Source organism: Leuciscus leuciscus (assembly GCF_965113295.1).
Source record: "Leuciscus leuciscus genome assembly, chromosome: 7".
Lineage (NCBI taxonomy): Eukaryota > Metazoa > Chordata > Actinopteri > Cypriniformes > Leuciscidae > Leuciscus > Leuciscus leuciscus.
In genome coordinates, this window is record NC_138731.1 from 45716363 (window position 1) to 45741362 (window position 25000).

Consider the following 25000-nt stretch of genomic DNA (forward strand, 5'->3'; position numbering starts at 1 on the left):
CTCACTGTTGTAAAACTGAAAGGTTTGTACTAATGACACCAGCAACACTTTCATAATGAGCAGCACAACTGTTTTCAACACTGATAATAATCATAAATGTTTCTTGATCATCATATTACAATTTCTGAAGGATCATGTGACACTGAAGACTGGAGTAATGATGCTGAAAATTCAGCTTTGATCACAGGAATAAATTACACTTTACTATATATTCACATAGAGAACAGATGTTTTACATTGGAATAATATTTCACTGTTTTTACTGTATTTTTGATTAAATAAATGCAGTCGTGGTGAACATTTTAGGTAGATTAAACATCTTTTCAACCAAATAATTTACATAAATCATCTGTTTGAAGGTCAAACGTATATAAATCATCTGTACGAAGGTCAAGCGTATATAAATCATCTGTACGAAGGTCAAGCGTATATAAATCATCTGTACGAAGGTCAAACGTATATATAAATCATCTGTACGAAGGTCAAACGTATATAAATCATCTGTACGAAGGTCAAACGTATATAAATCATCTGTACGAAGGTCAAACGTATATATAAATCATCTGTACGAAGGTCAAACGTATATAAATCATCTGTACGAAGGTCAAACGTATATAAATCATCTGTACGAAGGTCAAACGTATATAAATCATCTGTACGAAGGTCAAACGTATATAAATCATCTGTACGAAGGTCAAACGTATTTTACACTACGTCTACATTAATCCAGATACATTTGAAAACGACGTTTTCGTTAATAAACGCTCTCTGTCCACACTAGCGTTATCGGACGTTTCAGTGTGGATGAGAAACTTTTGAAAAACGCCTGAAAACGCTAAATTCACCTGATCAGATCACTGATATGATTCAGATGGAAAAATAAATAATGAAGTTATCGCGCAATTCTTCTGACAGGATAATTTTATTTAGTAAAATATCTCAGCATTCACTGATGCGGTCCAGGTTGCACACAGTCACCAAAATTTGGTCTAAAACGCTAAAACTGCTCTCATGTATTGCCGCAGGACAGCACATGTGATTAAATTCTGTCATCTGTGCAGGACTGTGATATGAAGAGTGTGCAATGTAGAATATTTTTGCAACAGTGTGAAAGTCAATAGCACATAACAGGCACAATACTGGTATAAACATGAATATCTATTGGTACAATATGCGTCACATGACTAAACTTACGTCATCGTTTTTAAATACCACCGGTTTCACAGTCCACACTACAGTCCACACTATGGTCCACACTACAACGTGAAAGCGGCGTTTTCAAATGTATCCACTTTGGAGTGCGTTTTCAAAAAAGCTTCGTTTTCATTAATAAAAATGCTGTCTCAGTGTCAACGAAAGGACAAAATGGAGAGAAAAATAGTGTGGACATGGCCTGAATCATCTGTATGAAGGTCAGATGTATATAAATCATCTGTTTGAAGGTCAAACGTATACAAATCATCTGTACGAAGATCAAATGTATACAAATAATCTGTACGAAGGTCAAACGTATACAAATAATCTGTACGAAGGTCAAACGTATACAAATCATCTGATTCTGTACGAAGGTCAAACATATACAAATCATCTGTACGAAGGTCAAACGTATATAAATCATCTGTTTGAAGGTCAAACGTATATAAATCATCTGTATGAAGGTCAAACGTATATAAATCATCTGTTTGAAGGTCAAACGTATATAAATCATCTGTACGAAGGTCAAACGTATATAAATCATCTGTACGATGGTCAAACGTATATAAATCATCTGTACGAAGGTCAAACGTATATAAATCATCTGTTTGAAGGTCAAACGTATATAAATCATCTGTTTGAAGGTCAAACGTATATAAATCATCTGTACGAAGGTCAAACGTATATAAATCATCTGTACGATGGTCAAACGTATATAAATCATCTGTACGAAGGTCAAACGTATATATAACGATAAGATAATAAGATTTATGTTAATTTCATAAAGCCTAATTTTGACAAGTTTTTCTGGTAACACTTTACAATAATGTTCATTAGTTAACATTAGTTAATGTATTAAATAACATTAATTAACCATGAGCAATCCATTTGTTACTGTATTTGTTAATAAAACGTTAGTTAATAAAAAATGCAACTGTTCATTGTTTGTTCATGTTAGTTCACAGTGCATTATCTAATGTTAACAAGATTTTAATAAAGTATTAGTAAATGTTGAAATTAACATGAACAAAGAATAATAAATGCTGTCCACGTGCAGTTCATGTTAACTAATGTAATTAACTAATGTTAACTAATGAAGCTTATTGTAAAGTGTTACCGTTGTTCTCTATGCTATGAGTGATGTATAAAACTGTAATTCTGGTTGACAGGATGAGTTGTAGACTTCAGAAAACATGTTTGTCTTCATGGCAGAAAAAGATAAAGATGTCTGACTGAATGCAAGGCCTGTTTAAACTTCAAACTTTGACTAAAACCCTTTTTCTAGCTATAATAACTCGACGCACTCTATATAACAATAACATGTTAAAAGCCAGACTGATGTTTGTCAGATTCTACAGAAATAAATGAGAAAGTCCTTGTCAAAGAGAAACTTAAGACAAACTTTCCTCGTCTCCATGGCAATGTTTTAAACTGGTGATGTCATCATTCCAGTCACGTATTCAGACTCTCCCAAGGGTTTTATTCTCCTCTGATGCCTTCAGATCTGAAGTTTGTAGTGTCTTTACCTATTTCCACTGAACGTGTGTTTGTAAAGCCTCTGTTGTGGCACTAAAGGAAGGAACTCAGCGTAATGAGGTTTAACAGCCGCTGTTTTCTTCAACGGATGTGCTTGAGACGAGGACGGAAGCTTTGGGCCTTTACAGCGAAATAATTAAAGGAATACCGTGTCAATTTAGTATCTTTAATACAGTTTTATAATATTTATTAAAAGTTTTGAAATGTTTTTTCCCCTGATTTTTCTTTAGTTAAAGTTTTAGTCATTTTTTGTCCGCTTTTGTCTGTTTTTGTCACGATACACACACAGGGAAAAGGTAGATCCAATCGCAATATTTATTGGGTAATCCGTAATTCGTAAATCCAGTCCAGGCAAGGGTCAAAACCATACAGGCAATCCAAAACAAGAACAAAACAAGAAACAAATGAGAAACAAGCAAGAAACAGACCTCAGGAAGTGTAACACTCCCAGAGGTCGTGCCTGTGCAGCCCGCTATCATCCCAGAGGCCGTCCCCGTGCAGCACGCTGTCATCCCAGAGGTCGTGCCCGTGCAGCACGCTGTTGTCCCGGAGGCAGTGACCGACCAGCCCGCTGTCGTCCCGGAGGCAGTGCCCGAGCAGCCCGCTGTCGTCCTGGAGGTCGTCCTGGAGCAGCCCACCATCAGTCCTGCCACGACCAAGAGAGCTGTCTTCCTGTTCCACGCATTGGCAGTTCTGCATGCATGGAGGAAGCATGTCATCCCGGAGGCCGTGCCAGAGCAGTCCACTGTCGTCCCAGAGGCAGTGCCCGAGCAGCCCACTGTCGTCCCGGAGGTCGTCCTGGAGCAGCCCACCATCAGTCCTGCCACGGCCAGGAGAGCTGTCTTTGGGTTTTACGCATTGGCGGTCCTGCACGCTTGGAGGAAGCACTTGAGTTCCGCCCAGCCAGAGCCTGTTCACGTCACGTCTGCTGAGCCTATGTCTTCAGACAAGATGGCCGCCACAGAGATTGTTCACGTCACGTCTGCCGAGCCTGTGTCTTCGGACAAGATGGCCGCCGCCGAGCCTGTTCACGTCACGCCTGCCGAGCCTGGGTCTTCGGACAAGATGGCCGCCGCCGAGCCTGTTCACGTCACGCCTGCCGAGCCTGGGTCTTCGGACAAGATGGCCGCCGCCGAGAGTGTTCACGTCACGTCTGCTGAGCCTGTGTCTTCCGACAAGATGGCCGCCGCCGAGCCTGTTCACGTCACGCCTGCCGAGCCTGTGTCTTCGGACAAGATGGCTGCCACCGAGACTGTTCACGTCACGTCTGCCGAGCCTGTGTCTTCGGAGAAGATGACCACCGCCGAACCTGTGTCTTCAGACAAGATGGCCGCCGCCGAGCCGGTGGTGTCTGTTCCTGAGCCGGTGGTGTCTGTTCCAGTTCCTGAACCGGTGGTGCCAGTTCCTGAGCCGGTGTCTGTTCCAGTTCCTGAGCCGGTGTCTGTTCCAGTTCCTGAGCCGGTGTCTGTTCCTGTTCCTGAGCCGGTGTCTGTTCCTGTGCCATGGCCGCCTGAAGGGTCATCTCCTCCCTGGCCGCCTGAAGGGTTGTCGCCGCCGTGGACACCCGAGGGGTCGTCTCCGGCGTGGCCGCCCGAGGGGTCGTCTCCGCCGTGGCTGCCCGAGGGGTCGTCTCCGCCCTGGCCGCCCGAGGGAAAGTCTCTGCCCTGGTCGCCCGAGGGAGAGTCTCCGCCCTGGCCACCCAATGGACTGTCGTTTCAGCCCTGGCCGCCTGCACGACCTGCTCCGCCCTGCTCCGCCCTGCTCCGCCCTGGCCACTCGAGGGAAAGTCTGCTTCGCCCTGGCCGCCCGATGGACTGTCGTCTCCGCCCTGGCCGCCAGATGAACTGTCGTCTCCGCCCTGGCCACCAGATGAACTATTACTCCCTGTCCCCGTTTCCCTCCATGGACCTGGCCCCCCATCCCTCCCCTGATCCTCCACCAGTCCACCTCCCGCCTGGTCTCTTGTTTTGTCTGTCATGTCTTGGAGCGTCTGGTAGCCGCTCCGTAGAGGGGGGGTCATGTCACAGTGTCTGGTTTGAGTTCCCTGGGTCACCACTAGATGTCCTCCTTCCCCACGGTGTCTGTCACATTCTGAACTACATTCCCCATGATCCTTGTTCTTCATTGCACTCTCCCTTGTCACTAATCATTGCACTCAGCCAATTCCCCATTAGCATTGTCATTTCCCTGTGTATATAACCCTGTCTGTTTTAGTATGTGTCACGGAGTCCTTGTAATTATCACACCACTTCTGAGTTCTGTTTCTAAGTCTGTTATTGCCCGTTGTTTTGTTTATGTTTATGTTTGATTGCTACCCTGGTTATGACCTCTGCCTGGACTGGATTTTGAGTAACGGATTTCCCTCATTAAAGATACTTTCTGCATTTGGATCTTCTCCTGTGTTTCCTAGTGTGGATCGTGACAGTTTTATTAGTTTTTATTTATTTAAGCCTTTATATATAATGCATTATAAAAATATTTTAATGTATTAATTATGCCCTATTATGTATTATATGGTCTCATTAGAAAGTATAATGCATTAAAACTAGTACTCTCAAATTGATTAATCGCGATTAATCACATCTAAAATAAAAGTTTGTAAATATATATATATAAGTGTGTGAATGTATAGATATATATTTACAAACTTTTATTTTAGATGCGATTAATCGCGCTTAATCAATTTGATAGTATATATATAGAAAAGTGTGTGAATGTATATATATATATATATATATATATATATATAAAATATTTACAAACTTTTGTTAGATGTGATTAATCGCGATTAATCGATTTGATAGTATATATATATAAAAGTGTGTGAATGTGTGTGTGTATATAGATATATATATTTACAAACTTTTATTTTAGATGTGATTAATCAATTTGATAGTACTAGTTGCAATGCATTATACATTCTAATGAGACCATACAGTGTATTATAAGGCATAATTAATGTATTAAAGTACTTTTATAATGCATTATATATTGGCTCGGGTAAAACTAATGCATTAAAACTAGTACTATCAAATCGATTAATCGCGATTACTCACATCTAACAAAAGTTTTTAAATATTTTATATATATATATATATATATATATATATAAGTGTGTGAATGTATATATATATATATATATATATATATATTTACAAACTTTTATTTTAGATGTGATTAATCGATTTGACAGTACTAAAACACGACAACCAATTTCAGATGTAATAAAGAATCTGCAAATAAGATGTTACCTTATTTATCTTAATATTATATCTTTATAAATATTTACCGTATGATGCATTAGATATAAAGGCTTTAAGTCAAGTGTTTCCTGTTTAAAAAATGCTTGTATTATTTTTATTTTCTTCAACTTAAGCTAAACAGACAAACTTGCCAATTTACCGAAATATTTTTTTTAAAAAGTTTTTTTTATTTCAGGTAATTTTTTTAACGAGTTTTAATAACCAGTAGTAATACTGATGACTAATGACAAATTAATTCTGCAGGATATTTTAACTCACAAGTTTTAACACATCTCGGGAAAGGGGTGTGGAAGGGGTTAAAAGGTCTCGATCACATCAACACAAACTACTCAAGCCAATGATTACATCATCATCATCATAATGACCTTTGGCACAATTAAAGCTACTCAGTCCTGGATAAAATAACAAAAAAAAGTTAACTTGCGCTCAGTTATTTTGTGCCTCGGTCCAAAACAAACAAATTTTTTGCATTTGAATCCTCTGAGGACATCAGCTTATAATCTAATAGCAAATAACCAATGTAAGACTGAGATACTCATGCATTAGAATAAAGCTCTTGAAGTTACTGATGTTTTTGTCATATACAGAACTGTGAACAATCTGAAAAACGCTCAAAATCGAGGCCCTGAAAACACGGTTCCTGAGAATACCCTCGATTCTTTCTCCGGGTTTCCATTGACTGAAGCCATTTGGCCTGTTCTGAAAGGGTTTGAGATTCGGGCTCTTCAGGATCCTTGGAGACGAAAGGCCAGTTTGCGGGATCATTCAGCTCTCGAGGCCTTGCAGCTCAGTCTGGTGATGCACCATGAATAGAGATTAGATTAGAGCTCAAACTTCTGAGTCTGAACTGATACGATTCTCACCGTCTACATTAACCCTTCAACAACGTGTCAGTCAAAGCAGGAGATCAGTCAAATAATGATTGACATTTGAACTTATGTTCTTTACACTAATGAACTGGCATTATGCCTGATATTATGTGAGTCATTATTATTATTATTAATAAACCAGATATCAGGTACAATGCAGTTCACAACATGACATGAAAGTCAGCTTATAAATTAGTCAACTGATATTTTACATTATAACTTATATTATTTGCATAATAATAGGCCTAATAATAATAATAAAGTATTATTATTAGTAGTAGTAAAATACCAGATAAAATATCAAGACATTTGAACTTGAATTTTTAATTTGAATTATTTGCATAGTAATAATAATAATAATAATACTTTTTTTATTACGCTACAAAAAAATCATATGATCAATAAGCTATGACAACATATGTTTTTACATTGCTTTAACTCATCAAAATAAGTTAAGCAATTTTTAAGCAAGTTATACAAGATTCAACTAATTTTTAAGTCAGTTTAATGTAATTTAAGTTTAAATTACTTAAACATCCAAGCTGATTGTACTTAATCATTTAATGCAGCAACTTTCTTACACTGTAAAAAATTGTTTTCATGATTTATCACACAATTAGATAATTAGATAATTAATGTGGTTCAGATAACATAATATTTTGAGACTCTGTTAATTAAACTAATCTCCTTCTTTGTATTAACTAAAAAAAAAAAAAATTCAATGAACTCAAAATTTTAAGGCAACCAAGGTTACTTTATTAAGTTAAACCAACAATTATTTTTTACAGTGAATATTATTATTATCATTATTATTAGTCAACTTATAAATTACTCAACTAAAGGTTGAAATTTGAAATGGTCATGGTATGGTTTGCATGTATTAGAGACAATATGTGATAAATATATACATATTAATATTACTTAATTTATTATACAATAACAGTAAAATAAGTCATCATCATAATAATCATAACTATTATACTATAAGTCGGCTTAGCTTAGAGTTTCTGTTTATTAAACCAATCACCTTTTGTTGTATTAACCCCTTCCTCATCACCCCCAATTTTGGCAAGTGCTGCACACATGACATACCCAAAATAAAAAGGTTACTGCTCATAAGTAATTCTGAATAGAAACATAACACACATACATTTAGAAAGCCAACCCTTAAGAGTTTATAGTTCAAGACTCAAAATTAACCAGACTGTTATTAATATTGAGATATATAAGCTCAAACATATTTTGAACTACAATAATCCGGGATCACCAGTGATCCCTGACTGGTAAGGGGATTGACTGTGTCAATGTCACTTTTATTTGTATAGCACTATTAAAACAACACATGTTGACCAATGTGCTTTACATCATCTCAGTACGATAGACAATATAGACACAGAGTAGTAGACTATAGTACAGACAAAAAATAGTACAATAGTAATAGAATAAAAAGAATACAAAATTATCATGAAAAGGTGTACTTTAAAAACATGTATTAATTTTAAGCAAATTTTGAGTTGTTCTTCCTATCTGATAAATAAGTTGGTGCAAGGCCATGAAGAGATGTATACACCAATAAAAGAAGTTTAAAATTAATCCTATATTGTAGCCTACAGAAAGCCAATGTAAAGACGTTTTCACGTTTTTTTTTTTATATTCATTAATAATCTAATAACATTAATAAAAGTTTTGAACCTTTTGCAGTCCCAGAATAGATGCTTGACGATTAACTCAATTGTTTACTTTAAATGAACTCATAAATTTAGCTGGTAACTTACTTTTTTAAGTTACAGTGTAGGGAGGGGGAGGGGTTTGGGGGAGGGGGAGTTGCAGGGGGAGAGGTGAATCCCTGAATCCCTGCTGGTGACGTCACGCGCGTGCACCTACTGTGAGTGAGTGAGTCAGTGTGAGCTCGCTCGCGGAGTCAGCGTTCCCGTTACCCCTTAAACTCTCAACACAGTTGATGTGACTCCTGCAGAAGTGCTGGAACGCTTGAAAAATGGGTATGTGAACTTATAAACCGAGTTTATTAAATACTTTCACGCTGTAGTTTGAAAGTTTGAGCGTGTTTTTCCCTCAGACTGTGACAGTTAGTTTAGATTACCTCAGAACGGACGCGCGCGCGACTGTTGGAAATATACGTCTTTTTTTCCGCTTTGTTTCTGTAAAGTGTTTGTATTTCTTTGTATCTGACACAGTTCGAGAGTGGTCGGCATTACTCTAGGGAACTGAGCAGCTCTGAGAAGTGAGATTATGGATTACACTAAAGAGATTTGATTTCCTAACAACCGCATCTCTTGTCAGCTATAAACAAGAGTAGACTGAAGTAAACGGTGTAACACATTGCAGTCTGACAGCAGTTTGCTATTTTGTTTTGTTGTGCCTAGCTAACAAAATTGTTATTTGAGCGTTTTTGCTAACGTTCCCATTAAGTAATAAAACATTATTTCCGAATGTTCTCCGTCCATTTAAATGTTTAAAATGTTTTTTGTTTTTTTTAAATGTAAAAAAATAAAAAATCTTGGTTATTCGAACGTTAAAGAAACATTAGATTTTATCATTCTTCAAACCTTTTGGAAACATTACTTTTTGATGTTCTCTGAACGTTCTGAAACATTAATAATAATAATAAAAAAACGTTATAAACATCTTAAACCGTTTCAGAAAAAATATAGTCCATTGAACGATGTATAGGCTAAATAATGTTTTTTGCTTACGTTTTGAGAACATTACGAATTTGAACGAATTAACGAACGTTCTATTGGAAGAAAGTTTGTTGGTAACTTTGAGAGAACCTTGCCGGAACGTTCTCTGTCAGCTTGGCAAACAGTGTTTTCTTGCAATTCTGTTTGAAAATGGAATTTTCCATTAATTTGAGTTCGATTTACACTTATTAGGATTGTTCGTTTTTAATGAGCAAATGCAAACCCAGTTTGGCAAAGAAAATCCTAGACCTGCATGTGCTGTTTCTGTGCATCTATAACTCAATCAGTGGCTTTGCTTTAGTTCACAGGATTTACATTGAACATCCAGCAACCGCATTGTTAACCATACAAAGAGTAATATCATTTACATAATGGGATTTTGTCGATGGTTTTTGTGGTTAAAGGGATAGTTGGGATAGCCATCCTAGGTGTATGACTTTCTTCTTTCAGACAAACACAATCAGAGTTATATATACCGTATATATATATTGAAAAATATCCTGGGTCTCAAGCTTTATAAAGGGAGTTAATAGTAACGTTATTAACCTTTATTACTTTAAAGGTTATTACTTTATTACGCCCTTTATTAAAACCCGGAGCCGTATGGATTACTTTTATGATGGGTGGATGCACTTTGTTGGGGTTCAAACAGGGTTCGTACAAAGGGCTTGAAGGGCTTGAATTATTGAACGACAATGTGAAATTAGTGTTTAATTTGATTGATAAAACAATATTTTAACACAAAATCTACGCTGCAAATGTAGATATAAAGGCATTTCACATGGTTATGAGTGTGATATTGCGGATATAAATATCCGAGGATCTGATACATCTCATTCTTCAGGTCAATCATATATTCATGGGAGAAAAATCAGTTTGAATATGGAAAGCGATATCTTTGTCATAGTATCCTTCCACAGTCATGATGTGCTGCACTTTATTTGTTCCATTTTGTTTTATTAGTTTATTTTTGTTTGTCTGTTTACCTTAAGATATTGTTTGATAAGTGAGATCTCTGATTGTATTTCTTGAAAACCAGAAAAGTAGTGCTTGAAAAGTAGCGTTTTACAGCGTCTGTACGAACCCTTTACTCCCATTATGGATATTTTTTTATATAACTGATTATGTTCGACTGAAAGAAGAAACTCATATACACCTAGGATGGCTTTAACGGTGATTAAATCATAGGATATATTTCATTTTTGGGTGAATTAACCCTTTAAGTGCATCACAACCTGTCATGTCACCTGTTTAATTTGACAAGCTTCTACCAAGTGACAGATGAATTTAGTTTGAAAGAGTTTAGTAGGATGCACAAACTTTGACATGAACAGCAAAAGAAATGAGAGGATTTTCTCTTCCCTTTCAAATGTTGTCAAGTGTGTTAATGCACAGTTATCCGTTTATTTGCACTCCGCATTGTTTTGCCTGCTGTCTCTGACCCATCCGTCTCAGCGTAAAGTCTTGTATAATATGTCCTGCAGATGTTTGAGTAGATGTGGAGGATCTGAGCGAGGAGAATAGTCTGTATTGTGAGTTTCCACTCTGAAACGGGCAGATGAGGAGAGAGGCGCCACTTCCACGGATGTTTACCAGTATTTAAAAGCTCCCGACTGAATTATGGGCTTTGGGACAGTAAGAAGGGCTGTGGGCCAGATGGGCTCTCGCGCTGAGGCGAGGATAAACGCTCTCGCCGGCTCTGTTCACGTTCAGACCTCAGGAATCTGCACTTGGTTATACGATTATTAACCTGTTTTTAGTTTCAGCACAATATCAGTTGTTATGCAATATTGCAGTGTTTATTATGAATGATTTACAGGTGCACATCATTATTGTGTTAAAGTCCCATTGAAGTGTCTTGGAACGCCCAGCTTTGTTTGATGCGTTGAAACTTATAGTCTCTCACTTCCTCTAAAATGGATCAGGGATTTTTATGACATCACCGCATCTCATCACATCTTCTGTCCAATCAAATGCTCTCTAGAATCTAAAGCTCCGCCCCCTCTGCTATAAACACCACCTGACCACAGCGACCGCTGACAGACACGCAGCAGTGTGTGTTGGAGTGTGTGTTCAGTTGCTGAAACGCTCCAGTTTTATTCTGTTCTCCAACTGTACGCTGGTTAAGAATGAAATAAATGAATCCTCCACTATTGAATCCAGCGTATCATCAGCGCTCGCTTCCATGTGCTGTCAGTCTGTGAGGGAAACTAAACGCTATTGGCTATTTGAAAAGGGGGAGGAGCCATTCAATAGGCTATGTCCCGCCTTAACTTCTTGTTTTGAATGCTTATCTCCTAAATGCAAATTTTATCATTGTTTTGGAAGCTTATTCATAACCTTAAGGCTAACATATTCATACTAAAAGATAAAAACCTTAAATTAATATTTCAGGGGGCCTTTAAATGGCTCATAATCTTGAATCAGAATAAGTTCCTCTTGCAGCATCTCTTCTCTTCTCTGATGATGTGGGCGGGGCAACCTGTCACTCACATGAGATCAGCCAATAGCAAACCACAACCATCCAATCAATTCGACACAGACACAATCAAACCCGCCCACATTTGTACGTGTTCCAGAAGCGTTTCACTCGGATATACGACACAATAGAGGAGAAAAGACTATTGCAACTTCCATTTCATGGTGACTTTAAAGCAACACTAAAGATTATTTTTTACCTTAAAATAATGTTTCCAAAATGGTTTCAGTGGTTCATCAAGTCGTAACAGGGTGAACGGCACTTCTGCAGTCGCTTTGCGGCCCTATATCTGCTATAACCACACTACAGGTCGCGTTTCTGTAGTTCTAATTCTGTAGTTCTAAATTCACTACAAATATGACTTGCTTTACGGCAAGCGCTACAATAGTCATTATTTAGTTTTTCTTCGTTTCTGATGTCGTAATACATCATACTTTCATAAAATCATGCATCGTACTCTACCTTGTCTGTGGACATCGTTCATTCCAAAGCCGGTGCTGGGTGAACAAATAGCGTGCGTGCGTGCGACGCTAGGCTAAATTATTTACGACAGCAATTCCGCTTCCAAACTGTAGGGGGACCGAAGAGGAAGAGTGCTTTGGTGTTGTTCAGTTCAGTCATTAGTTTCTCACCTCAGTGTTGTTTCCAAACCTGAATGCTGTTATTTAGCCTTTGGGAAACAAAGGTAGATGTTCTGGAGGAGCTTCATGCAGCTCTTGGAGACTCGTCCAAAACAAGAACATAACAGCTTACAGGTTTGGAATGACATGAGGTTGAGTGAATGTGCTGAATTACTGCTTTAAATGCTCATGCTGATAACTTGCAAGCCCAACATCTTGTTTTTATTTACTCTTTGAAGTATTTCCTCGTTAAGTCGACGTGGTTTCATCGCTTGTTTTTTTTTTTATGGCATGAACTGAGGCCTGTGTTTGTTGAGTTCTCCAGAAATGCTGGGAGGAAACTGGCAGGAGTGAGGAAGCAGACACGGGCCGAGCGGGTTCGATTCAAGCCGTCGCAGCTGACAGTGTGAGGATGCGTGAGAGCTTCGGTTTGTTCTCGCTCACAGCACTGGCTTTGTGTGTGTAGTTCATCGGCCTTGTCTTTGTGTGACTCCAGAGACTGTTATCGTGAGGTCCTGAAGAGAATAAAGCAGTGAATGAGTGATTCCTGCACTGCAGCTGCATACTATAGTTACACAAACACACTTACTGTTACACTACTGATAGACGCTTGATTCTGTGGATATGTTTCAGATTTTACAAATGGCTGTTTTTGTGTTTCTCACAAAATAATGAGTGCTTTTTAGTAGAGCTGCACGATTCTGGCTAAAATGAGAATTGCGATTTTTTTGCTTGGAATCAAGATCACGATTCTCTCACGATTCTGAAAAGCTTTATTATTTTAAAGATCTACAAATCCTGAACATTAGGTTACCAAACAAGATAGAAACAAAATAAGACATAAAACGCTTGCTTCAGTCAAATTTAAATAAATGCAGTAAACAAAAAGAATGTAATATTTAAATAAATAAAAAATGACAATTAAACATTGACAACATTCAAAGGTATTACGCCAGGCTAGACCTATTAAAGATTCTTAGCAAGAAACACTATCAACATTTTTGGGTATGGTGTTGCGTTGAATAGCGTTGCTTTTATAGAGGTTTGTTTCGACTGGCCGCTGGTAACGTTACTTTGTGATTAGGGCTGGGTATCGATTCAGATGTTCCAGATCGATTCGATTTCGATTCACAAGCTCTCAAATCGATTCGATTTCGATTCTCGATTCGATTTTCGATTTCGATTCTCGATTCGATTTTCTATACTCGATTCAACTCAACGAATATAGATTTAATACAAATACTATATTTATAAAAAAGAACAGTGAACATAAGTTTACAAGTGGGTAATTAATAAAAAGAAATTAAGAGCCACAAACCTGTATACTAAACACTTTTATTTTAGGTACACTTGGGTACATTACGTTTGCGACTAGGAATACAATAACGAGGCTCCAGCACATTCAACATGTAACGGAATCCGTCGTTTTCGACTACGCTGTATGGCCTTATGTCTTTGCAAATAAAAAATGCAATCGATTCAGTGATCTTTTGTGCACGAGGTGAATTGTGAGGAATTTTGCTTGTGAATGCATTTGAAATCTTCGGTTGTGTGCTCTGCTGTGGGGGTGTTGTAACGTCTGGGTGATGTCTCATCAAATGGTTCCGCAGATTTGTAGTATTACTACAGCATTTCACCTCTGCATTACAAATCACGCAAATAGCTTTGTTCTTGTCCACAACACTATCGTCGTCGTCTTGCTTGCGAAATCTAAAATGCTTCCATACCTCTGACTTTTTATGTGAAGGTGGCATCAACGTCGACAAAGCACCTGAAACCGCCATTTTAAGCACTGAATGAATGAATGAATGAATGAATGACAGGTTCGCCTCTCGCTCCTTGGTAACATCGCGCAAGGCAAATAAGAGGGTGACATCTAGTGGAGAAGACTAGTAATTAGATTAACGTTAATCTTACGTTCAATGTTTGCAGAAAAAAATATGGGAAAAAAATCGATTCGTGGCCTTTGAGAATCGATTTTGAATCGACCACCTTTTTAAAAACGATTAATCGAAAAATCGATTTCTTTGCCCAGCCCTATTTGTGATTGAGCAGTTTTGTTTTTAACCATCTCATACTGTAGTTTAATTGAGATAAGTCTATAATAACTTTGCTTTTCATTTATTACTTAAAGCTCTGTTGAAGTTTTTCGATAGCTACTACATTAAAAACTACTAGCCTAACTGATAAAGTTCACACATTATTTAAAACAAGTGAACAGTCAGTAATAAAATAAGAACAAATACACAAATTACATAACATGAATACTAAATAACAAAGTTTACAAAGTCTAACAGTATATTCAGGTACATAAATTAATAATTAAGCCTAAATGTAAAATAACACCATTTGTCATTGTATAAATTGAATATAGTTTAATCTTTGTTAAAACTGTATTTTATTGTTTTATTTAAATCAATGACACAGAAAACACATAATATTAAGTGTGTGCTGTCACTTTAAGACCGACTGCACGGACCGAAAAAAACGGACAAATAGCCGTTTCTTTCTCAGCTGTTCACATATGACATAAACGAGAGAAAGCTTGTCGAGATGGTCATTTAGACCGGTATGTTGACAATTTTGTGTTTATGTGTCCGTTCAAGGGCAAGGAAACGCGAAAGAGGAATCAATTCTGCATTCGAGCGCTGTCTGAAACGCACCTCTCTTTCACTGCGCTTCGAGTGTGTGTGGCTGTGCGCACATATAACCCGCGAGTCCTGGTTTTCGGCTCTTCTTCCGCGATTAAAATTGGCTTTCCTGTAGCTCAGTGGTAAGAGCATTGCGTTAACAACGCAAGGTTGTGGGTTCGATCCCAGGGGATTGCACATACCTATGTATAAATGTATAGGATAATACAATGTAAGTCGCTTTGGATAAAAGCGTCTGCCAAATGCATAAATGTAAATGTAAATGTAAAATGTTTGAATGTGTAAATTGGCAAGTCAATACACGTCCAAATTATGAACTTTCACTCTATGATGGTTAAATTTAGCATTTAATCCGCGAATCACATGCGTGCCGAACCGAATCTAGTGCGATCCGTTCCACCCCCAGCGCGTTATCTCGTTGAATATCATTGGCAGAATCGTAGAAATGCAGGATTAAGATCGCGTGGGGGTTGAATCGAGATCGCGATCTTTTAACGATTAATTGTGCAGCTCTACTTTTTAGTGGTGCAACGGATCACAAAATTCACTGTTCGGATCATTAACGGTTTTTGAGCCACGGATCGGATCATTTAGATTAGCAAAAAATTCAATATGTATTACTAACTTTGTAACTTTGCTTTTCATTTATTACTGAAAGGTCACCTGAAGGTCTTCGATACCACATCAAAAACTACTGGCCTATCTGATAAAGTTCAAACATTGTTAAAAACAAGAAAAAAAGGAACAAATACACAAATTACAAGCAGATATAAATACTAAATAACAAAGTTTACAAAGTCTAACAGTAGTATTCAGGGACAGAAATTAATAATTAAGTCTAAATGTAAAATAACACTATGTTCACTGTAGAAATTAAATATAGGTTCATCTTTATTAAAGCTGTATTTTGTTTAATATTAATGACACAGACAACAGCAGGAATATTAGGCTGCCGTCACTTTAAGACCGAATATACTGACAAACATCCGGTTTCTTTCTCAACTGTTCATTCATGACAGAACCCAGAGAATACTTGCCGAGACGAGTGTTTAGACATTATTGTGTGTGTATGTGTCCTCTTCCGCGTTTAAAATTGTTTGAATGTGTAAATTGGCAAGACAAAACCCATCCAAATGATAAACTCACTCTAAAATGGTTAAATTTAGCAGTTAAACTGCGAATCACACGCGTGCCGAACCGTGGGGGCGCTGATCTGTACGGATCAACTGCTATCCGTTGCACCCCTAATGCATTTCCAACACGCGTGGTCATGTATACGTGTGAACCCGTTTTCTATTATCGGTCATAAACGCCTTAAGAATAAACCAATCGACAGAGTTCGATTTTTGCCCATTACCCCGATTTCGCCCGGCATGTAAACACCTTTACCCTGTGTTCTGTCGGCTTATTGAAGTGCACAGGTGTGATACGCCAGAGCAAAGCGTTCTTATACGGCATATTTAAGCACATCCAGCCACAGCAAGTGTTTTCGGTAGGGAAGGAGAAATATATCGCAAACTTAGACTTTTTGTGTAGCCGAAGGACAAGTGAGTCTTAGAATGAGTCTGAAAGTGCAAGACATTGTGAAATACTCTGGGGTTTTAATGCTTTATTTAACATCCAACCTGTTCCAAACATCCAAATACATGGATGCTTAACTTCTGAGCAGTCCTGTAATCGCGGTTTACTTGCAGTGCTAGGCTAGGCTATTGATTTGCATGTAAACTGGTAAAATCAGGTTATTTTAATCAATTGATTTATCAGCGTATTGGTGTGCATGTAAACCTGCTCAATGTTTGTGCAGTGCGGGATTTCAGCGTTAATTCACTAATTCACTTTGCTTGATTCAAATGGCAACTCTTTTTGACAAACTCATTAAAAGAACTGGTTCATACGAGTCATTTATAATTGAATCAGAATACAGATCATGTGTGTGTTTGCGTTCAGCCTGCAAAGACATCGCATTAGAAAAGTTTGTCTATTGTGGTGCAAGAAAACCGACCAATGTTTAGCTTTTACATGCAGTTTAGGGTTAAAAAGGTAAACATTTAAAAATATATTGCATTACAAAACAGTTACTTTAAAATGTAATAATATTTCACAACATTACTGTTTTTACTGTATTTTTTGGTCAAATAAATGAAGAAGAGACTTTTTACAAAAGCATAAATGTTACAGACCCCAAATTAATTATTTAACAATTCAATTAATTGCATTGTAAACTATCACTTCTTTATACTGTATTTATTTTATTTCTTTGAACCAGTGAGTTAGAACCGATCACACAAGTCAGAATCTGAACTACAGCTTCAGTTCTCTCTGGAGCTGTTCTCGTTCTCTTGTGGACAGTCATTTTTTAAGCACGACATAATGGACTCCTGGAAAGATTTAGTCACTTTTAAGCATTTACATTTTGCCTCAGTGTTTACAACATCCAGACCAGCGTGAGCAACATATTGGCTTGTAATGAAATGTTTTGATTTGATTCACAGGAGAGTTTATATATTTAAAATCTCTGGGTGTGTTTGTATTTATGTTGTTTGATTTGGTGGTTGTTTCATAATCTGTCAAGTTTTGTAGGAAAGTATGTCATCTATTTGTCAGAAGTAATTTCTGTCTTGTGTCTTGTGATGACTCTCTCCGGCGATGTGCCAGTGTGGTTTTCCTAAAGTCAACATGAAATCCTATTTTCTTCCATAAGCCATGATTCTTGTCTTGTTGTGCATAACGGTTCATCCTTTGTTCCAAAGAAAAACAATGTAATCTTTTATCAAAAATGCTCCAACTCTGAAATTCTCCTGACCTTGCAGATTCGTAACACCCACTTTGTTTCAATAAATTCCTGATGGATAAAATCAAGATCCTCCTCCTTTTTCTGTTGAAGATTCTGTTTTGAAAATGCATCACATTATGGAAGTTAAATGGATTGCAAATGGCATTTCATATTGACTTTTTAAAGACTTAAATTCACCCAAAACTGAAAATTCTGTCATAATTGAATCACTCTCATGTTGTTCCGAACCATTGACCGTAAAAGCAACTACCACTTTGTTGCTTCAAAAAGTTCAGAGATCGTACGCATCACGTTTGAGCTTCAGCAAGAACCAATGAGGTTTCTTTCTCGTGTTACGCAGCACGTTTGAGCTTCTGCAAGAACCAATGAGGTTTCTTTCTCGTGTTACGCAGCACGTTTGAGCTTCTGCAAGAACCAATGAGGTTCATTCTCATGTTACGCAGTTTGAGCTTCAGCAAGAACCAATGAGGTTCATTCTCGTGTTACGCAGCACGTTTGAGCTTCAGCTAGAACCAATGAGGTTCATTCTCGTGTTACGCAGCACGTTTGAGCTTCAGCTAGAACCAATGAGGTTCATTCTCGTGTTACGCAGCACGTTTGAGCTTCAGCTAGAACCAATGAGGTTCATTCTCGTGTTACGCAGCACGTTTGAGCTTCAGCAAGAACCAATGAGGTTCATTCTCGTGTTACGCAGCACGTTTGAGCTTCAGCTAGAACCAATGAGGTTCATTCTCGTGTTACGCAGCACGTTTGAGCTTCAGCTAGAACCAATGAGATTCATTCTCGTGTTACGCAGCACGTTTGAGCTTCAGCTAGAACCAATGAGGTTCATTCTCGTGTTACGCAGCACGTTTGAGCTTCAGCTAGAACCAATGAGGTTCATTCTCGTGTTACGCAGCACGTTTGAGCTTCAGCTAGAACCAATGAGGTTCATTCTCGTGTTACGCAGCACGTTTGAGCTTCAGCAAGAACCAATGAGGTTCATTCTCGTGTTACGCAGCACGTTTGAGCTTCAGCAAGAACCAATGAGGTTCATTCTCGTGTTACGCAGCACGTTTGAGCTTCAGCTAGAACCAATGAGGTTCATTCTCGTGTTACGCAGCACGTTTGAGCTTCAGCAAGAACCAATGAGGTTCATTCTCGTGTTACGCAGCACGTTTGAGCTTCAGCTAGAACCAATGAGGTTCATTCTCGTGTTACGCAGCACGTTTGAGCTTCAGCAAGAACCAATGAGGTTCATTCTCGTGTTACGCAGCACGTTTGAGCTTCAGCAAGAACCAGTGAGGTTCATTCTCGTGTTACGCAGCACGTTTGAGCTTCAGCAAGAACCAATGAGGTTCATTCTCGTGTTACGCAGCACGTTTGAGCTTTAGCAAGAACCAATGAGGTTCATTCTCGTGTTACGCAGCACGTTTGAGCTTCAGCAAGAACCAGTGAGGTTTATTCTCGTGTTACGCAGCACGTTTGAGCTTCTGCAAGAACCAATGAGGTTCATTCTCGTGTTACGCAGCACGTTTGAGCTTCAGCAAGAACCAGTGAGGTTTATTCTCGTGTTACGCAGCACGTTTGAGCTTCTGCAAGAACCAATGAGGTTCATTCTCGTGTTACGCAGCACGTTTGAGCTTCAGCAAGAACCAATGAGGTTCATTCTCGTGTTACGCAGCACGTTTGAGCTTCAGCAAGAACCAATGAGGTTCATTCTCGTGTTACGCAGCACGTTTGAGCTTCAGCAAGAACCAATGAGGTTCATTCTCGTGTTACGCAGCACGTTTGAGCTTCTGCAAGAACCAATGAGATTCATTCTCGTGTTACGCAGCACGTTTGAGCTTCAGCAAGAACCAATGAGGTTCTTTCTCGTGTTACGCAGCACGTTTGAGCTTCTGCAAGAACCAATGAGATTCATTCTCGTGTTACGCAGCACGTTTGAGCTTCAGCAAGAACCAATGAGGTTCATTCTCGTGTTACGCAGCACGTTTGAGCTTCAGCAAGAACCAATGAGGTTCATTCTCGTGTTACGCAGCACGTTTGAGCTTCAGCGAGAACCAATGAGGTTTTTCTGTGCAGCCTAGCGCTAAAGAAACAAATGTGGCATGACGTGTCCTGCTTGGTTATGACTCCTATAATCTTGTCCCGAAAGTAGTTCACTGGTCCTGTCCATCATGTTTATTTGTTTCTCTTCATAATCACAGTGCACACAAAGAGGAGCATTGTGAATTGTGATATGAAATGATATGGAAGCGGCAGTGCCGAGTGGGAGTGCTTGCTCAAGCATGGCCAATTTCCCTCACATTTGGGCATCAAAGAACCATTCAAAAGACAAGAGGGGCAAGAGCGAGTCGAATTTGCGGCCCTGCCTTGAATCGTTTCAGAGCCACATGATGGAGCTAGCAAGAGCTCAAAAGTGTTCGTCAGAGCTTTATAAATTAGTGCTACTGAAAGCTCCAGACTTCAGTGGTTTGGCCTTTCCAATCTAAATGCCAGTGAAAAGGCTTAAAGGGCAAACCTGTTATTTATGATGATCGTCTCAATAGAAATATCAACCTCCTTTATTTGCATTAACATTTTATTTAAAGATCCCCTGTGGTGAATATCAGGTTTTTAATGTTGTTTACATGTCTATGTGGTGTTTTTAATATGTTTAAAATGTGCACATTTAAAATGTGCAAATTCATCAGTCAACACAATTGCAGTGTATTTTCTCCTAATTTGGATAATATTCATGGATCCACATACTAAATGAAACGAGTGTAGAGTTTCATTCAAGCTATTTTAAGGCATAAAGAAATTATTTTCCCAGGTCAAAATGTAATTTTGAAGATCAAAGATGAGTTTTAAGGGATAAATTGATTGACTACAGTGGGACTTTAAGAATTAATATTAGTCAGTTTCATGAGTGAAGATGATTTGGGATGTTTTTCCCCAAAATTTTTTGGCATTATGTAATGGTTATTAAATAGAATGGTTGACTGCTGTCATGACCTTGAAAATACCCTTCATTAGGCCTAATAATGTTCAAACTTTCAGGAAAATAAAGTAAAATATATTTCTTTTCTTCAGTTTATTTGTTTTTTATCTGAAATAGTGATTCGTATTTATGCTTTAGTTTGCGATGAACGTGCTGAAAATATTCACAATACATTACAGCACATATTCGATGTACATTTTTTCCATTTAGCATTGCTGTACTATTTTGATGTGGACTGTATCGATGGAAAACTGTGAAAAATAAATCAATATGTTTTTCCCGGCTGACCTATTTACATTGCTGTACGCCAAGAACAGAAACCAGGACATAAAGAATATGTAAACAACAATCAGTCATTTTTAGGTTTCTGGGTCAGCGCCTGAGAGAATCAAGCTTTTGATTAGACATTTCAACAGCTGGTAGAAGAACTGTCAATCATATGAATGAAAGGATGTGATTGGGTCCTGCATTGAGGGCTGTACTATAGAGTTCAGACTCTAAACTCTGATTGGATGAGTATGATTCAAAGTTGTAAAGTAGCTGTTAAACATCATATAATCCTCTTTATTTCACATTATCCAATGTTTATTCATCCTCCTGATCGCTGTGATAATGTTTATCACTGTAAACATTTATTTTTGTAAATACAATACTGTTTATATTAGTACAGTATGTTTTACAAGAAAATATTTTTCTACTTCAAAATTTCACGTTTAATTAATGTGTTACTTGCGATTTCTTTTTCTTTGTAATTTTTAATGAACTTAACTTGCAATTTCTGAGTGACAATAGTTTCTGCACCAATTTTCCGTGATAGAAAAATGTTGACATTTATTACTCATTTTAAACGTCATTTGTGGGGAATGTAGTGTCGCTTTCCTGTTATCTGCTGTGCTACGTTTCTTCAGTGTGTTCTTCCTGGCTGGAACTCAAATCCCTGCATGAAATGATATCTCTCCTCCTTTGCTCATATTTCTTGGCTTTGGGCTTTTCAAAACATGCTACGTCGTTTGAAGTAAAAGACCCTCTAGTAGTCGCGATCTTTCTGAACCCCAACTGCACTCATTTGCCACAGAAATAAATAGGGAAGCTTTTCCCCCCACATTTCCGTGGTCTTGGTTTGAACTGTCTGAGTGAAAGTTATTGGGAATGTGGCTTTAAAGGGAGTCGAAAGGCCTGAAGATTTTGGCAGCGGGCCTGTGGAGCTCATTCAAGACTTCACAGATAGCTCTTTGTGCTCCGCTCATTTACTGTCGCTGCTAGTAGACAAAAGCCTCTGAATCTCTTCATTTGGCCCTTAACATGTGAATGGCCTGATGGAATCGCCACCGACTCTCAATTCACAGCCGCAATAAGAAACCCAAACTGAAAACCGTAGGTTTGTTTTTGGAGGAAATGAGAATGCATGCCTGTGTAGTACTTGGTTGCTTACTGTTTTAAGTCAGAAGAGTTCATGCACATGTCTCTGCACTATAAAAAACACTGGATTTTGTGTTGTTTTCAACCCAAGGGTTGGGTAAATATAGGACAGAATGTTGGGTTAATTTTACCCAGCAAATTGGGTTGTTTATTTAACCCAGCATATTGGGTTCATTTAATCCATCATACTGGGTTGATTCATTTTTACTATAGTACTATTTATTTTATTTTTTATTATTTTAACACATGAGTTAATGTTTACGGATTAACTAAAACCAGCGATAAACAACTCAACCCCTGGGTTGTTTTATCTGACCTAGGATCTGGGTTACACAAAAACTACCCAAACACTGGGTTGTTACGTCTGACCCAGGATCTGGGTAACACAAAAACTACCCAAACACTGGGTTGTTACGTCTGATCCAGGATCTGGGTAACACAAAAACTACTCAAACACTGGGTTGTTACGTCTGATCCAGGATCTGGGTAACACAAAAACTACTCAAACACTGGGTTGTTACATCTGACCCAGGATCTGAGTAACACAAAAACTACTCAAACACTGGGTTGTTACATCTGACCCAGGATCTGAGTATCACAAAAACTACTCAAACACTGGGTTGTTACGTCTGACCCAGGATCTGGGTAACACAAAAACTACTCAAACACTGGGTTGTTACGTCTGATCCAGGATCTGGGTTACACAAAAACTACTCAAACACTGGGTTGTTACGTCTGATCCAGGATCTGGGTAACACAAAAACTACCCAAACACTGGGTTGTTACGTCTGATCCAGGATCTGGGTAACACAAAAACTACCCAAACACTGGGTTGTTACGTCTGACCCAGGATCTGGGTAACACAAAAACTACCCAAACACTGGGTTGTTACGTCTGATCCAGGATCTGGGTAACACAAAAACTACTCAAACACTGGGTTGTTACATCTGACCCAGGATCTGAGTAACACAAAAACTACTCAAACACTGGGTTGTTACATCTGACCCAGGATCTGAGTATCACAAAAACTACTCAAACACTGGGTTGTTACGTCTGAGCCAGGATCTGGGTAACACAAAAACTACTCAAACACTGGGTTGTTACGTCTGATCCAGGATCTGGGTTACACAAAAACTACTCAAACACTGGGTTGTTACGTCTGATCCAGGATCTGGGTAACACAAAAACTACTCAAACACTGGGTTGTTACGCCTGATCCAGGATCTGGGTTACACAAAAACTACTCAAACACTGGGTTGTTACGTCTGACCCAGGATCTGGGTAACACAGAAACTACTCAAACACTGGGTTGTTACATCTGATCCAGGATCTGGGTTACACAAAAACTACTCAAACACTGGGTTGTTACGCCTGATCTAGAATCTGGGTTACACAAAAACTACTCAAACACTGGGTTGTTACGTCTGACCCAGGATCTGAGTAACACAAAAACTACTCAAACACTGGGTTGTTACGTCTGATCCAGGATCTGGGTTACACAAAAACTACTCAAACACTGGGTTGTTACGTCTGATCCAGGGTCTGGGTTACACAAAAACTACTCAAACACTGGGTTGTTACTTCTGATCCAGGATCTGGGTTACACAAAAACTACTCAAACAATGGGTTGTTACGTCTGACCCAGGATCTGAGTAACACAAACACTACTCAAACACTGGGTTGTTACGTCTGACCCAGGATCTGAGTAACACAAAAACTACTCAAACACTGGGTTGTTACGTCTGATCCAGGATCTGGGTTACACAAAAACTACTCAAACACTGGGTTGTTACGTCTGATCCAGGATCTGGGTTACATAAAAACTATCCAAACACTGAAAAATAACCCCAAAAATTGACCCGAAAGGCTCAACCAAGGATTTGGGTAGAAAAAATAAGCCAAGATTTTTTAGAGTGTGGTCTCTAGATGTGGCTGGGGTCCATCAGTTTATTGACTCTGCTAAGTATTTCTTTGAAAATGAATTGTTTGAGTTGTTTGAACAGCTTTGGGAATGTCGCTGACAGTAATAGTAACATTTAAGCTCTCACTTGTTTTCATTGCAGGATTAGATGGGCTCATACTCTCCTCACCCCAAATTCCCTTGTGATTCCCAGACACTCTCGAATCCCTCAAGCCTGTTATGCAACACATCCGTGATTCACTTCCCGGTTGGATATTTGTGATTCATTCGCATGTGATTCTGGTTTTGTGCTGTGGTTCACATCAGCTGATTTCAGCTGGTGTCGCATGTTAATTCCCCAGCCTGAATGTTCAGGATTTTCCTTATCCGTGGCATTGAATTATGCGCCGTAAAGATGCATAAAGAACATGTGGGCCAAACAGATGACTATATCCTCAGATTCCCAAGCTTCTCTTTACATGATACGACAGCTGCATGAAATCCAATAGCGTGTGAGTTAACGGTGTATTGGAAGTTTTGGGAATTGGAAATGGTTTCATGGCTCAACATGGAGTACTTTGGGAAGTTGGTGTGAGGCTATAGTGCAT

The 25000-nt window shown here is 38.6% G+C and overlaps 1 protein-coding gene across 1 annotated transcript in view; it reads left to right on the forward strand.

The window, feature by feature from the left end:
- The first annotated feature begins 8726 nt into the window (after positions 1–8726).
- The window catches only part of gpm6bb (glycoprotein M6Bb), a 50549-nt gene continuing 34275 nt past the window's right edge, over positions 8727–25000 (forward strand). The window contains exon 1 of the mRNA XM_082174808.1: positions 8727–8862. Within this exon, the coding sequence (XP_082030934.1) occupies positions 8859–8862 (4 nt within the window). The 5' untranslated portion in view covers positions 8727–8858. The remainder of the gene's footprint in view (positions 8863–25000) is intronic.